We start from the raw sequence: 16,620 nt of genomic DNA on the forward strand, positions 1-16,620 counted from the left end.
TATGCGTAATTCTCTCCCCGCAATGCCAACAACGTGGCCCTATGGCTTTCAGGCACTGCAATTGCTCCCAAATGCCATCAAACATTCGGCAGCCTTTTTTTCCGCTGCAGCGGCAGCCTCGCACAGGGAGAGCACGTTCAGCATCCAGCATCTCAGCTAGACAGCTAACAATGGTTGCCTTGTGAGGCTGCTACTCCTTCATTATTTTCTAAATGCTTTACCAAGGAGCAGCTATGTGGCTTCCAGTTGTAACCCCGCCCCTGCAAACATCTGTCTGTCTGTCAGCGGTGCGGGCAGGGCAGCCGTGGGCTGTTGCGGCAGTCTCACCCTTGAGGGCTCTAACCCGAGAGCTGGAGAAGCAAGGGAGTAGCCCTGTGCTAGATCTGGGACTGTGAAAACGGCTCCTGGCATTGCAGCGCTACTCCACAGCTTGCACGAGGCAGCTGCGAGATGTCCCGCGGACAGCCTTTCAGCTGAGGTTTTCTTTTTCTTGTTTCCTTCATTAACATCCTCACTTTGCGCATTGTTCAGCAGGTTTGCTGCCGCTGTGTGTACTCTATTTGATGTTTACAGATTGTTTCTGTTAACTGCCACAGGTTTACACCATATGAATGGTATAACCCCCACCCGTGCAACCCAGACTCAGATGTGGTGGAAAACAATTTTACTTTACTAAATAGTTTCTGGTTTGGAGTTGGAGCTCTCATGCAGCAAGGTACACCGGTTACACTTCGTTATCGCACACGTCCCACAGTCTGCTCAAGGGCTTCTGTGCTGGTAAACTCCACCCTCTGTAAATACAACATATACTGTAAAACCTGATCTCAGAAACTAAGCAGTAGAATAAAGGAAGAAAATGACGTGCCACTGCAGCCGGGAGCAGGCAGAGGAGGGGAACCTGTGAAGCCCACAACAGGGCTGCAGCAGGAGGAAGGAGGGGAAGCATCTGAGAGAAAGGGAAGCGGACAGGGCCACACAGGAGTTTCTGGAGCCAAAATGTAAAATAATCGCAAGAGGGATATGAAGTGCTTCATGCTGAAGTTGAGTTTATTGGTATAAGAGGTTTGGCAACAGGGAAATGTTGGGCTCCATCCCAGCGGAAACAGTAACAGTCTTAGCTACCCTAGAAAACTGTTTTAACAGCCAAACAAAAAAAGATGCTCTTTCTTCAGAAGCGTTGTTAAATTTGTTGGCACTTGTCAAACACTTTGTTTAAAACCAAAACCAAACCTTTTTTTTTATGGCTTTTCTGCAGGTTTGAGTCCCATCCTTCTGTAAATGCATCCAACCCTAGAAGCATTAACTTAACCCAGTCACAAGTCCCTGTTGCTGATGATTTTGGAAACAGCTGACATTTTACTCAGTTGACAAGGAAGGGCAGTGAAGCTTACTCCATATGGGAAGTCAAACAGATATGTGTGCTAAACACATTTGTTTATGGCATGTATGTTCTAAGGTTTCCAATTAAATTGCTATTCACCAAAACTGGGGTCCACTGAAAAGAATGAAAATATTTCCTGACAAACATTTCAAGTTGAATCAAAGCTGAACAAAAAAACCCCACCCCACGACAACAAGCAAAAAGGCAATCCAGAGGAAAGCCCAGCAGTACCTTGGTATTAAATTCCTAAACATTTAAGCAAAGAATATAAAACCGTCTCTGCATTCATCCAGGTACAGTTTATTGTTCCCTCTTTAACAGACATGAGTAGCAGTAAAAAAAGCATGAGGAGGATTTTTTCCAAGATATGGTAGAGAATAAAGTTGGTGTTATACCTAAAATGCACTTGCTTTTATTGGTGCACTAATGTATTGACAGGATCTAGAGCTTCCTCGTAGAAATTACTATGAAGGACGTTGGATGAAGGAAGAGCCGTTCCATTTCGCTTTTTTGTTTTGTTTTCCTTCCAATTTATCAGTAAAACACAGGCTGAGGTTTTACAGTATCAGGCAGGTGTGTGTTTATAACTGTGATTGCCCTGTGTGTGAAAGTGCCCCAGGATTTTGTGTTTCGATGTACTGCCTTTTTTGGAGTTTACCATCATCCACAGCAAACTGTGGGATGCAGTGTCTGCTCGTTACCACTACCTTGGATACATGACAGTCAGCCCCAACCAGACTCTGCTTGTCTTTCAAGAAGGTTAAAAACAAAAGAAAGAAAAGAAAGAAAGAAAGAAAGAAAGAAAGAAAGAAAAAACATTTGTAAGGCCACACAAATGTTTCCATGTACAAACTTGTGGTGCGTGTGATTGTAAGTGCATCATCGTTAATGTGAAGAGTTTGAACATGATGTGAATGGTTGTGAAACTCTGCATCTAGCGTTACGCTCTTTCTTGTTGGCAGCAGCTGCTTGTTATGCTTGATTGGAAGCCACTTGTTATTAAAGTTTAAAATGTGATGATCAGACTTTCTCTTTTCTACAGAGCGTGAGCAAAGTCTGGATCAGGATTGGCTGTCATGTCTGCCATAAAAAGGCACTAGAGAGACTTCAGCAAGTATTGTCTCTGACCCCGAGTCTTGCTAGCAATGTTTTTATTTAGTTGTTACTTACCCTGTTTTTCCCCTGAAAGTCTCAGATGTGTTATGCATACTCTGAAAGCATCCAAACAGGGCATATTTCATCCAATCCATTCAGAGAAACTATCACTTTCAGAAAGGCAAGCTATCCATCAGAGCCCCAGTTCAGCCAGGTGATGGGTCAGACCAGGACTATCCCATTAAGGAGAGCGCTTAGGGCGACGCTGGTGAGCATGGAGCATATATTAATGATTTTCGCTAGAATCAAGGCCCTCGAAAAAGTGAACATTGAAATAATCATGGGAGTGATCGAAAGAGATGCTGGGCCTGCTTGGTTCGCCTGGGAGCAGAGTGTGCTCAGCACCTCAAAAAGCAAAACTGTAGCTCACTGCATAATTAATAGACTCTGACGTCTTGAACTTAATTGAACTGAATGTATTCTGATGCTTTTTCACAAACAACTTTTTGCTAGAGGAAATCACAGGAGGTTTGGCATCTCACCCCACAAATTCAGCACACAGGGCTTCTCTGCCTACTCTCTTGTGCCGCCATAAGGCTGCGCTGGCAGATTTCACAGTTGCTTGTGAAGATATCTGCAAGGTGTCTGGCTATTAGGCATTACTGGGAGGTATATGTCAGAGCTAGGTATTACATCAGGGTCCAAGTGTAGAAATTGTATTTGTATGGTTGTCTAAGCTTAAAAAAATAACACCTTCAGGATGACCTGAATCAGCACTCCTAGAAGCCAGCTTTTGCAGGTTAACCCCAGCTTAGCAATAAACAGACACTTTTCCTGAGAGCAACAATACAAAAAAGGAAAATATCTCATTGTATTGGAAAAAACCCTAATCTGAAAACCAAGAGAGTACAACAGACCACAAACATAAGCCCAGATAGAGCTACAGCTGCTGAAATGGGTACATTTGGACTTGAAAATTTCAAGTGAGAGTTTTTGCTTTTAGACTGCTGGCTTAATTTGAAATCCGTGCAGCACCAGGGCTGCACAGGGCTGCACAGGCAGAGCATCTGCTCTTGCAGTTTGGCAATTCTGTCAACCAACTCAAACCCTTGGGCTATGCTTAGCTTTGACCTTTAAGAGACATGTCTGTATGTTTACAAAGCTAAGTTAAATCTGTTTGCTGGTTGTTTGGAAAGTTTTTACCCTTTTGGTCTTTGCCCCAAAAGTCACATTCAGAGTTTTTGCAAAGTCTGAAAATATTCTCTGTAACATGTTTAAATTTCTTACAGAAATCATTAAATAGTGTATCAACACATTTTTCCAGTAATAGAAATATGTTTGTCACATCAAAAGCTTTACGTGCTGAGCTCTCCATTCACAGGCACTTAAGTACTTTCTTAAGTCCATCCTTCATCAACGAAATAGTTATGCAAAGGCTTAACTTTGAAGTCAAAAGTGTTCAAGTGGCTGTCTCAGTGCTTTGTTGAACCATATCCTTGAATCCCACATAATGAGGTAACTTCAGTTGGGATGCCTCTAGAAAAAAACAGCACAAAACTTGCATCAGAATGCTTAGAGATACGAGTATCTGTGTAGCTTAAATACAGTTTGTCTGAGCTGTTTAGAAGCCATTTCAGTGCACTTAACACCGAATCGTGCTGTTCTGTGGGGTTTTATGACAATGGCAGATCACTTTGATATTTGTCAGTGTGACATGCAGGCAGATCTGCTACAACCTTTTCAGTAATAATCAGTGTTAAATTCACTGTCCAAAACTTCGTGTTGCCCTGTAGATACAAAGGATACGTCCATTCACTCTCTGAATTTTCAAATGTAAACCACATGTCTTATTACAAAGACATGTTCTGGGTTTTGAGCTCAGGTTCACAGGCCGACGAATTCACTGGAACCGTATTGATCAACCTGTTTCTGTATGTTGAGATGGTGCACAGGGAAAGTTTCTCTTGTAAGGTATCTCGGCCAGGTAGCCTGTAAGCAGAATAGAATTCTGCTAAAGATCTCTGATTAAAAAATTTATGACAGTATACTGGCAAAAAGGGATTCAGGAAATGGACAAAAATACTGATATAGCTTGCTGGGGATGTTAGAGGTTAATATCACAATGAGCATTAGCTCAGAGATGTAATGGGGCTTAGACCCAAGGATAATTCCATTTGTCATGTATCATGGCATACATTCCCTTCATAGTGTGTTACCATTATAAATGTTAGCTGTGCATCTGTGAGATTATTGTTTAAATCATTTTATCATACTACCGCTCATAAAAGCATTCTGGGCCTAAAAACAGTCTGTGGTATCAGGAAAGGCATCTTTCAGCGTCATTTTAATATGATTGTTTTGATGATATTGTAACAGGATCAGAGCTGATGCCCAAAGCTCTTTCTACCAGAATAGTTGGAGGAATATGGTGGTTTTTCACCTTAATCATAATCTCATCCTATACTGCCAACCTGGCTGCCTTCCTGACTGTGGAGAGGATGGAATCCCCCATCGATTCAGCAGACGATTTGGCAAAGCAAACCAAGATAGAGTATGGGGCTGTTAGAGACGGATCCACAATGACCTTCTTCAAGGTAAGATGGCATCAGCCAGCTCTGTACAGTTGGATTGACTCATGGCCTTCCAGCGATAAATGGTGAGGCGGAATAACAACACTTGAAAGGATTAGCATAATAGGTAAATACATCATTTGCCCAAATCCATAGAGGATCCTTCAGCAATATTAATGTAAAAGATGGGAGATTTTCCCCCAAGACATCTGGAGAAACAATCTGATGCCATACTGCTGTGAGAGTCAAACCCATGCCTTTGATGGGAGCATCTGAAGGGAGCCAGGGCATGGACGTGGGGACATTCTCCTCCAGGTTTTTTCTCAGGGTGGGATCTTGTCTTCTTCCAGCCACTTGGCTAAGATCACTTCTGAAGGTCACATTTGCACCAGAATAATACTGCAGGCAGTCAAAATGCAAGTTTGTTTGTCCCTTTTTTAAAATGGTCCATGGTCAACATTACACAGACTATTAATATAGGGGTGACATACACACATGAACACATCTGTAAGTAAAAGATCATTTTCTGTGGCTAATTGCTTTGTAGATAACTGCATTCTTTTTTTTTTTTTTTGCCCTATTAGTATTAATTACATACAAAATGTGTTCATTTCATAAAATGTCAATGTAAAAGCCAACAAGCTATAAATATAGGATATATGCACAAAAATCCTGTGACAATTAGAATTAATTAGCAGCTTCATCAGTAGTCTCAGCAGGGAAGTTAAGCACTGAATGAACTGGTATCATGCTTTTCACTGTAGCATCTAAGAATGGTGTTTATAGACAGTCAAATATGTAGTGCCTTTGAAGAGGATGAGACACTGGGGAAGCAGCATGTGTGGCAAAATAACACTCGTGCCATGAACGAGCCCTCTCCCCTGCTGCTCCAGACCGAGCCCCCTGCCCAGCTTTAACCACGAGCCCTTATGCTTCCACACAAGGGCAAAATGCTTACACACAGAAAGTATATTGGCTAAAGTATTTGGGTCATCTTTCAAAACGAATGATGCTCATCAAGGATGTTTCAATCATGTAATGTATCTGACAGTAGGCTATCCCTGCTGGAGCTGTCAAGGGTGAACTGCCCTTGTAATGGCTCTCCTGTGGCTGAATAGAAATGTTCCTGTGCTGAAAGAAATGCACAAGCTACAGTATTATTCAGAGCCTCATTATAGTCAGTTCTTAAAATGACGAGCTGGGAAACCCATCTGGAGATACTCCTGGAAACTGCGTAAAGCAAGTACCAGACTCTCATCAGGAATATAAGGCAGGAGGAAGCAGCTGTGCCACCTTCTGAAGGGCTCTGGGAAACTTCCTTGGTCTAAGAGCTCTTCACTGCCCAAAGACAGTCACTGCCATTGCTATTCTGAAGTCAAATTCAGCATCAGAGAGAAAACTTCAAAACCTGTTTCTTCCATGTTTTTTTAGAGGAAATAGCTTCTGAATTTCAACATGAGAAGTTCAGAACAAATTTCTAGAGCTGTTTCCAGCTTTACACTGATTTTTTTGCACTATTAATCCCTGAGGTTAAAATTTGTAGGCTTAAAAGAATGCAAGCCTTTTAAAAAAAAATTCAGACAATGTGATTAAATATTTATATGCTATATGTGCTAGCTTACTTGTGCCTGAAATACACATATATACAAACACAAATGAAAGGACGCTGGTTTTTGTACAGAATGGAGATGGATTCTGTGGCAGAGTGAAGGTGACATAGTGAAAGATGCATGAAAAGTACAATTTATCACACTTGTAAACCAGTGAGACACATACAGTGTTACATAAGAGGTGTTATTATTTTTATTGCAGAAGCCTTTCAGGAGCCTCACAAGATTAGGATTTCTTTATGCTGTCCAAAACTTTAAAAAAATCACAGACTAGGTTTCTGTACAATAAATATGGTAGATACTCATGTATGCAAAAGGAAGACTGTGCTCTGTGAAGGCATGACTTTGCCTCCCTACTGCATATACTTCTTGAGCTAAGTAAGCACACAGACACAGACACAGACACACCATCCCCCAAGTAAGAGACCTGGGAGGATGTAAAAACAAATACTTAGAATTAGGAGAAGGCAGGAATAAGGGTTTCTGCACAGCAGTTACTCCCATTCCCGCACTGCCCAGGGCATAATGGTAGTTTAAGAAAAAACACCTTTGCCATAATGGCTCTAGAGAAGACACCTAAAATAGCTCTGCCTCTTTTTGGGGAGCTGTGAATTCCTGACCTGGCCTGGGCCATTTTCTCTGGGCTGCCCCACACCGTGACAGACTCTGGGAGCTCCCCAATGCCCAGGGGTACCCCCTGGCAGCCATGCCCCTGAGGTTCGAGGGCTGGAAGAGCTGAGCTGGGGTGAAAGGTGCTTTTCACACTGGGCAGCCTGTGCCACAGAGACAGTCTTGACACCTGGGAGTGCTGATGTGATGGGGACAGGGAAAGGGAAAGGAGTAATTGGCACAACCAGGACCAACAGCTGTAAAAACGTCCCGTAGGAGTGTTGCGCAGGGCAGGGTTGCACTGAGGAACATTATTTCAAGAACTTCCTATGTTGCAAGATTTTATTTATCTGAGGCCTACACCCAGTGCTTAAAACAAGAAATGCCAAGAGAAACAACAGATTCTTTCAGACCAACACTTTTTTAAAGCAAAACCACGACACTCTGGGAATTCCTCGCTACGGAGGAGGGAGAAACAAGAGAGTGCCTGCCATGTAGAACACAAGATGCAAAGACCAGATGGGTCTGATTTTCAGGTCTGTAAGAGACACACATGGCAAAAGGATTTCCGAAGACATCAAGTGTAGAGAAAGATCCTGGCACAAAGCAGACTCTGAAGAGCTTTGGTTTAGGACTTTGTGCTTAAAGTAGGAACAGGAAGCCCCTGAAAGATGATATTACACAATGTACCTACTGGATAGGATGCAGGTTGGGAACAATATGAGAAAAGCAAGATACTTCCACTGCTTTTCTGAAAACTTACATTGCTTTTTCTCTTTAGTCTTGTTTATAAAGCATATACTAACAGTTGTGGTTTTCCACTAATTTTGAATGTCTTACACTAATATCCCTGTTGTGATAGTGTCCCAGAAAAACTATTGCTAAAAAGGCAATGCTTTCAAGAAAGTTTCTGCAGTGACTATGTCTTCAGACAGGTAGTAGTGGGAATGAAAACAAAAGCAATGTAAATTACTTTGGGGGAAAAACGGAGTCCTGACTTTGAAGGAACATCAGAGTCGGCCTCCTCCCTCTACACAGATCCCAGGTCTGGCCATACCAGATGAAAATACCAAAAAAAACAGGGCCAGGAGTGCTCCAGCGAGGCGATGAGGTTCTAGGCAGGTAACCCAGCAGGACATCAGGCAGCATTCACCATTTGTGTGCATGTCCAAATTGGGGAAGAATGTAACTGAAGGCAAGATGTTTCACATCCACTAATTGTGACATACGCATATTTCTCCAGACTGCTGTCCTGCTCTGTTTCCAACATGTCTATAAATCTTCCATTGCTTTCTTGCCCCTTTATGATATTAGATCTTAATCTCATATTGCAACTCTTGCCAGCTCCTACCTTCCGATGTGCAGACACGTTTCTACTGAAATCAGTGAAAATTCAAAGGCCAGAATTTGGCATATGACCTGTCCTGCAAAAAACGGGAGTTGGCAAATTGAGAAGCTAAGATCTTCCTCTCAGGCTTATCTGAATAAGGAATACATCCTTCCAGTAAATTCAATATCAGACTCAATCTACGGCATAAACTTATCATCAATTTCAAAAAATATTCCCAACTAGGCAGTAAAAATGTCTTCTACTAGTAAAGAACCACTTAACCATCTTCAAAGTTTAGTAGTATCCTGTGGCTTACTAAATTTAGGTGAAATTTAGGTGACATTCACAGGTATTGAATTTACAGGTAAAGCATATTAACTTCTAAAACTCAAAGAACCAGAAAGTCAGCTTCTCACAGACACTGCTGTTTAATAAGCACATACGGTGTCACAGTGGGGTTATTCAGTCTGCAGAAGAGGAAACTGAGGGGAGACCTCATCGCTCTCTACAACTACCTGAAAGGGGGTTGCAGAGAGGTGGGTGTTGGTCTCTTCTCCCAAGTGACGAGTGACAGGATAAGAGGAAAGAGCCTCAAGTTGCACCAGGGGAGGTTCAGACTGGATATTAGGAAAAAATTTTTTACTGGGAGAGTGGTGAAACACTGGAACAGGCTGCCCAGGGAGGTGGTGGAGTCACCGTCACTGGAGGTGTTCAAGGAACGTATGGACGTGGCACTGCGGGACATGGTTTAGTGCGCATGGTGGTGTTGGGTTGGTGGTTGGACTTGATGTTCTCAAAGGTCTTTTCCAACCTTACTGATTCTGTGATTCTGTAAAATCAGCTACAATGGCTATAAACCAAAGCTAGGGCCCATGGAGGAGGTGAAGATACACTGCCCCAGGACGGGGGAAATGTAAGTCTGTGGAGGACCTTTGGCTCATATTTACATTAAAAAGTCAGTTTGTGTGTGTCTGGCTCGGGCTAGGCTGCAGCAACAGCAATGGTTGACTTTGCCAGCTTGAGATAAAATCATTTCTATTGGCAGCTTCTAGTGGCGCAGCTGTCTGTAGGTCTACCTTGATATTTAATCCAAAAGCGACATTGTGTGCTCAATGTTGTTTGAGAGCATACAAGGAAGAGAGAGATTTAATCACGTTAGTACTCTGCAAGCGCTTGAAGGTTTTTTGGTTTGTAGGTAGCACATCTTGAGGGTAGCAGGCACAGGACTCCAGCACATCCCTGAGCACATTCAGTTTTTCTTTTCATATCCTCTAACGAAGGCAGAAGTGCGAACAAGGGAGCACCGGCACTGCCTTTCCCTGCAGGGTGCCTGGGACCCTCAGGGCTCCCACAGCACTCCCACACACTCCTACTGAGGCTGGTGGCAAAATCCCCCTTAATTTCAGCGGGAGAAGGATGAAGTCCTTAAGTATAATCACAATAGAAAGCAGAAGTTCGCTTAGAAGCCACTTTGGGTTTGTTTCTCAAGCTTTATCCTTGAAGTACATGACTTCTAGGCAGGTGATACCAATACAAAAGAGCCAGTACTTTATTCATCATCAGACTTTTGGAGTAGTGTGTTTGCCCTGACAGGCAGAAGCACTGCTGCTGAGTGCAACAGTATCCAGCTGCACTAATTTAGCTGGGTTATGTGCTGTAATCCATGTAACAGCATTAGCCCAAAAAACTTCAAAGCCCTTCACAGTTCTGCCAGTAATGAAGTTTCTGGCACTGAAAAGGAAGCGAAAAAAAGAGATTCCTCAGCATAAAACACAGTAAGAGAGAGAGGCTGCAGGAAGGAAAACCCTGCTAATGAGTATCTTTCATTCAAGTTGTGCTGTTGGCATCGGTCACACCAAAAGGCTGAGGAATATTTTACAAGTGTAATTTGGGTGCTGGTGTGATTCTGTGCCCTCCTTTTCCCTCCTTAGAAATCCAAAATATCAACATATGAGAAAATGTGGGCGTTCATGAGCAGCAGGCAGCAGACAGCACTGGTGAAGAACAACGATGAGGGAATCCAACGTGTGCTCACAACGGACTATGCACTGCTAATGGAGTCGACCAGCATAGAGTATGTGACTCAGAGAAACTGCAATCTCACCCAGATCGGGGGGCTCATCGATTCGAAAGGCTACGGCGTGGGAACCCCTATTGGTAAGATGCTTTCCAGCACAGGTGGTGTGGAGCACGCCCAGAAATATCCCCTTCAGAAGTTTAGATCACCATTTGAATCATCTCCTAGTCTTTTAGAAACCTTTCTCATCGAAACAGACCCTCGGAGTCTCCTTTTAGGCAAAATATCTATTCTTGCCCTGCTCATCTGCAAGCAGTCTCTGCAAGCAAGAGGGAATATAGCAGTGCAGGCCACATCTGCAGAACGAGGTCAAGTGACCTGCTTGCCTTCTGGAGCAAACTGGGTATCCTCTGTGCTGCTAGAGGTGCAAGTCGCTCTACTGAAATTCAGTTTAATTTGAGAAATCAGGTAGTGCCTCTGCGAAAATGGAAGTGGGCAGGATAAATGTTATGTCCAACATAGGCATCCCAAAGAAAGCTGCACGAAAGGAGATGAATTTCTGACCTATTTCATAACCTTAGGGCAACACATAAGAACAGCGAGAAGCAATTGCAAGGTTCTGCATCTGCATCAGGGATTTCAGTGTTCTGAGCTAAGCAGATTCTTAAGACTCCCAATCTCTGTGAACTCTTTCCAGTAGACCTTTTTTGCAATATCCAGTGTCCTTTTCAAGATTTCCTAATTGTAAAGAATTAGAAAGAGTGTCAGTTTTTCATGCTGGGTTCTTGTGAATAATTGGCCCTGGGCAGCCAGATCTTTTTCCTCTATAATATACTTCTCCATACTGCTCACGTATTTTTATTGTCTTCAGGGAAATTATTCAGGGCAATATCAGTTTACACAGACATAACAGGTGAAGTATTTGGTCCATCGGTTTCTTGGTAGACCAGATATAAATAAGGGAGAAACACCACTGCACTTTGAACTGTGATTCTCTCTGCCACTGAGTACCTCAGACAGATTGTCATATAGATAACATTTAAAGTATATTTTTCCACTGGTTATGTGAGAACAGCCTTCTCACCCGGAGGAAAATGATACAAAAGCTAAAATCCCAAATAAAGACAAATGTATGGCAAGAGTTTCATTGCAGTTATAAAGCTGCCACACTTTAAACCAAGAACAATGAAGGAATAATTGGAACAGATGGTAATCCTCAGAGTGCATCCATTGGAAATACAGCTGTGAAATATATTTATAAGATGTTTCTTGTATGATAAATGTGCCTCAATTTTTTTCTTAAGGAAAACCAGCAAAATTCAGGGGAATAGATAATCTCCAAGCACTGTGAAATAACTCAGTGCCATCAGGCATCTTAAATTTTTAAAAGATTGATTTCATAAACAAGATAAGCCATGGAGATCCTTTCACTATTCAGATGGACCCCAAAGGCTCTGTTATTTTTCTCATAGCATTCAAGACTATTGATTGCAGAAGCTGTATGGAAATAAAAAAAGACTTGTCTGTGACCCTTAACACCAAAGTTTCAGCAAGTTTTAACTGGTCTGCATTTGTTCTTTCAGGAGAATGTACAACCACATGGCTAGGGTTTGCAGCAGCAAAAGTATGTCTTGCACTCCAAAATTTCCAGTCAATGAGCTGAATACCATCACCATTTGGCTCCCAAAGAAACAGGAAGGAGACTTTTTGAAAGTTCTTCTATGAATCCAGGAAATGTACTTTTTTATTTATCAGAGCAAGTTCTGCAAGTAAAAAACTGCAGATATAGGCTCTCGTCCTACTTCTTTGTGCTAAATTAGGTTAAAGGACATTTAGGCATATCAGCAAACATCTCCATTTATGTTTATTATGGAGCTGATCACAAAGAGGAGGGTTTTCATCAGGTTCTTGGCAAAGACCATTACTAGTGAAAAGTCAGCAGCAATGGTTGGTGGTGAACTTCATGCACTCCGGTGCTGCTGTAGCAAAAGCACCTCTAAACAAAACCTATGCAAAATGTCACCCTGGGAGGAATCTGGCTGAAGAAAGCAACATTCTTATAGGTGTCAGGACAGATATTAATTCCAGTATCACTGCCGGTGCTGATGCTAGTAATTCTGACACTAAGCTATTACCAGTTACTTGGGAGACTGCTAAGAATGTAGACAGATGCATGTCTTGGCCTGAGAGGTAGGTTGTTAATAGCTCAGAGGCCATAAATGATATGCTGAATATTCAAAGAGGTGTTGAGATGGATTTGTGTGCGGTTTTAGTGCTCACCAATAAAACATCACCAATCCAGCACTTCAGGCACACTTGACAAACTTTAAAAGCACGTGTAGAAATATAGGTGTACCTGTTACCCTCAAGATGAACTGTGATAATCCTGCTGGCAACATAAACGTCACAAGAAAGAATGAACATCCCCACAAATCCTGCGCTGTGACTCAGGCTGCTTCATGTTACCTAACAGCTATGTCCTTTCAGATAAGGGAAAATAGATGAGTCCTACAATCTAACAGACTCCAGCTATCAGGGCAGCGAACCTCTCCTGAGATAGAAACAATTCTGCTCTTTCTTCTGAGAGGCGTTGCTGTTTTCAGTGGTAATAATTCACTTCTCTGGGTAAAGTCAGTTTGGAAGGTGTTTCTGTTTTGCTTTCTGTTGTGTTTATTTTCGGTTCTTTAATAGCGTGCACAGAAATCATCTATTCTTACAGCAGGCGTATTTTCCTTTCCAAACTAGCTACCTCAAGCAGTGGCTGTTGATTGCTGGCTTCCCAGATGGACTTTGTGTAATCTGACACATGTCTCTTGGCATCTGTGGTCACAGCATGTCCTAGTGCTGGCAGTAAGATACACTGAAAAATAGCTGAGTGTTGGCGCAACAGATGAGGAACTGCAATGTACTTCACACTGATTTTCCTCAGACAATGCTGCGGGCTAAAGAAAATGGAAAGCAGAGAGGGTGACTTGTATTCATCGTACAATTATTTTTAATAATGTCGTGCACGGCAATACAAGAAAGGAAACTGAAGCTGTGAGGCCAAATTTCCAAGGCTATTTAGATGCATAAAGACACAAAAGTGGTGCCTCGTGAGATTTTCTTATGTACCCGCGTCTATGTGCTCCACGCTATCACTGACATTCTGGCACATGTTCTGCCTTCAAGTTTGCTTACCTTGATCAGCTTGAGAATTGCAACTGCTTTAATTTGCAGCAAAATGTGACTTTTGGTGAAATTACAGCTTAAGGAAATAGTCTTATTAATGTGATAAAGGAAAGGAAAGGATGGATGGTAGTTAGCTACGTGGACAAAGGACTAGCAACACTGACGGTCTGGCAGCCCGGACACTAAAGGCCTCCAGCTGTAGGAAGCCCCATGTGTCAGGGTTTGGGGGCAGATATATGCCTTGAGAGCCAAAACAACCTTTCTTGTAACCCTCTCCTGCTTGCCATCATAAAATCCTTGCCTCATAAAGAAAAGTCTCTCTTGCAATGCCAAAACCAACTTCTGCTTGCCTATTATAAATAATATCAGGATTGCTGCTGTTATTGTTGATAATTTCAGCTTCTGGCAACATGGGAAAAGCTAATTGGTAGCAATTTCCTTTAGGTGCTGCTCCAGAAGCAAGGCGAGGGGCAAGCCTCTCCCTTGTCCCCCTTTAGGGCTACAGACTTGTGCTTCTGCAGCAGCACAAGTTGGCTGAAGGGACTCACAGGGGGCAGAGATTTTGGAAGATGGAGAGCCAGAGCAGAGTGCATGAGAGGCAAACCTAAACAGATTGAACTGCCCAATGTGACCCTGTTATTTGCCAGATACTGTACAAGCCCATTAATGCTGCTGAGCCTGAAGACACATCATTTAGCAAGCTGTTGGCCTGAAAATAAAAAGCATGAAAATAGTTGCTATTTCCAGCTTGCAGTGCCAATATTGTTGCAAGTCACGGAAAAAAAAAGACTGGGCTGCCTTGTATTCTTATAAGCTGCAAGGTAGCTGAAGTGGAGTTGTGGGCTTATGCAGGTATAAATGAGAAGAGAATGTATCTGACTGACTGTGGGCCTTTCTTAGACAGCTACTCACTTGCAGTAGGAAAAATCAACAGATGTTGAAGTAAAAAGAAGAGATGCAAAGCTGAAAGTCTCAAAGGATGCTCAAAGCAATATTCAAACATGATATGGAGGAATTGCTTAGCAAGAAAACCCACTGCCAAGGCTTAAATAAACCTCAGTAGGAGACCCTAGAAATCATAATGAATTCTCAAACAAATAACGGCACCAAAGGAGTCTTCTGCTTTTCAGTCCCTAGGGCAGACACCAACAGATAGTCCTCTTCCCCCTTCCAGCTGAAGAGAAACCAACACTTTCTAGCTGGAATAATCAGTCTTGTGATAAGGGAGCACTTCTGTTTCAGATAGCAGCAGCTTGCTCCCTCCCTGCCTTCCCTTCGCTGCAACCAGCACTGACAGGTCTTGCTCTCACCTTGCAGGGTCTCCTTACAGAGACAAGATCACCATCGCCATCCTCCAGCTGCAGGAGGAGGGAAAGCTGCACATGATGAAGGAAAAGTGGTGGCGAGGCAACGGCTGCCCTGAGGAGGACAGCAAAGAAGCCAGTGCTCTCGGGGTGGAGAATATTGGGGGCATCTTCATAGTGCTCGCTGCAGGGCTCGTTCTTTCCGTGTTTGTAGCCATTGGTGAATTTATATATAAATCAAGGAAAAACAGTGATATTGAGCAGGTGAGTCATCCATTTCCAGCTTGCTTATGTTTCTGGGAGGCTGAGGGTTGCGGATGTGGAGGTGACTGCATTATAAGTCTCTTTGCTGGAGTGCAGATTTTGTATTGCTGAACTCTCACCATGCGTTTCTGGCACTAAAGACAAATAATTTATTAGTAAGAACAGGGAAGTACCTCACCCACAGTCCAATTAGTGCTGTTTAGTATGGCAGTGCAGAACAAGAGTAGTTAATTTCTCAAACAGTTTCTGCTTGATCTTTAAGACTTCAAGTATAAATTATGTTGGAAAGGAATAAAACACAACTGGATTTTTTTTTATATGGCATTAGCATCAGCCCTTTGAGTATCAACAGTACTTTCAAATCCCCAAGTGTAATTTTTCTCTTGCTCCAGAAAACATTTTTTTCACAGCTAGGGGTTTACACACTGAGCTGAAACATGCACTTCAAAGCAGGGAGACCTACTGAAAGGTGATGGATGCCACAGTAAAGTAAGATTATGGAGCCAAAGAAATTCTGGTTATAGCTCCACTGAAGCGTAATGAGCAATTTAAAAGGGCAGAGGGAAAACAAAGGAAATGTTGTGTATAAATCATGCCTTGAGTATTACAGCAGTTTGTGAAATAGAATCAATCATTAAAATAGAGCGTAAACATCCGTTTAGCGAACCACCAGCCGCTGTAAAAGAAACAAGACATAAGCAGCAACTCAGAGTCCATTCGTGAAGTTGTCTGCCAACCCTCTTAGTCTGGCTGCCTTCCCTGGTCCCAGTTTGGTTCTGGCTGTGCCCTAGACCCTGATGTGGCCCTGTTCAGCTCAACTGCTGTAGCTGTAGCTGCTCTCATCCTGTTAACTTCAACAGGACTTATTGTAGGGACAAGGGTCACATTGCACTGCAGGATCGGTGGCCCCTGAGGCTGTCACCAAGAGGTGGGTTCATATCACCTAACTTCAGGTTTCTAGACATGAGGCATCTACTTCTAAGCAAGTTGTTTAAACTCACTTTGCACTTTTAGATGGCAAAGGCAGGAGCTTTTCCATGGGCATTTCATCCTCTTCATCCAAGGTGTAATTCTGCAAGGCTGATAGCATAAATGCCAGAAATTACTGTCGAGGAAAATAACCTTAACAAAGGCAGCAGGGATGAGTGGGAGGAGAAGGAGAACATTTTAAACTCGGTCTCAGAGGTGCAGTTTATACTGCATACAGCAGTGGTGCTGGGATGTGAGAGAGATTGACAGCTGAGTAAAAACAAGCAGCCAGGGCTGAGG

General features: G+C 42.7%; 1 protein-coding gene across 2 annotated transcripts in view; it reads left to right on the forward strand.

Moving 5' to 3' along the window:
- The window catches only part of GRIK1 (glutamate ionotropic receptor kainate type subunit 1), a 172,145-nt gene that overhangs the window by 145,895 nt on the left and 9,630 nt on the right, over positions 1-16,620 (forward strand). For both annotated transcript variants that reach the window (XM_059826643.1, XM_059826649.1), the window contains 4 exons: positions 597-715; positions 4,853-5,070; positions 10,527-10,752; positions 15,101-15,351. In XM_059826643.1, coding sequence (XP_059682626.1) covers positions 597-715; positions 4,853-5,070; positions 10,527-10,752; positions 15,101-15,351 — 814 coding nt within the window. The remainder of the gene's footprint in view (positions 1-596; positions 716-4,852; positions 5,071-10,526; positions 10,753-15,100; positions 15,352-16,620) is intronic.

The sequence above is a fragment of the Gavia stellata genome, chromosome 1, assembly GCF_030936135.1.
Source record: "Gavia stellata isolate bGavSte3 chromosome 1, bGavSte3.hap2, whole genome shotgun sequence".
Taxonomy (NCBI): Eukaryota; Metazoa; Chordata; class Aves; order Gaviiformes; family Gaviidae; genus Gavia; species Gavia stellata.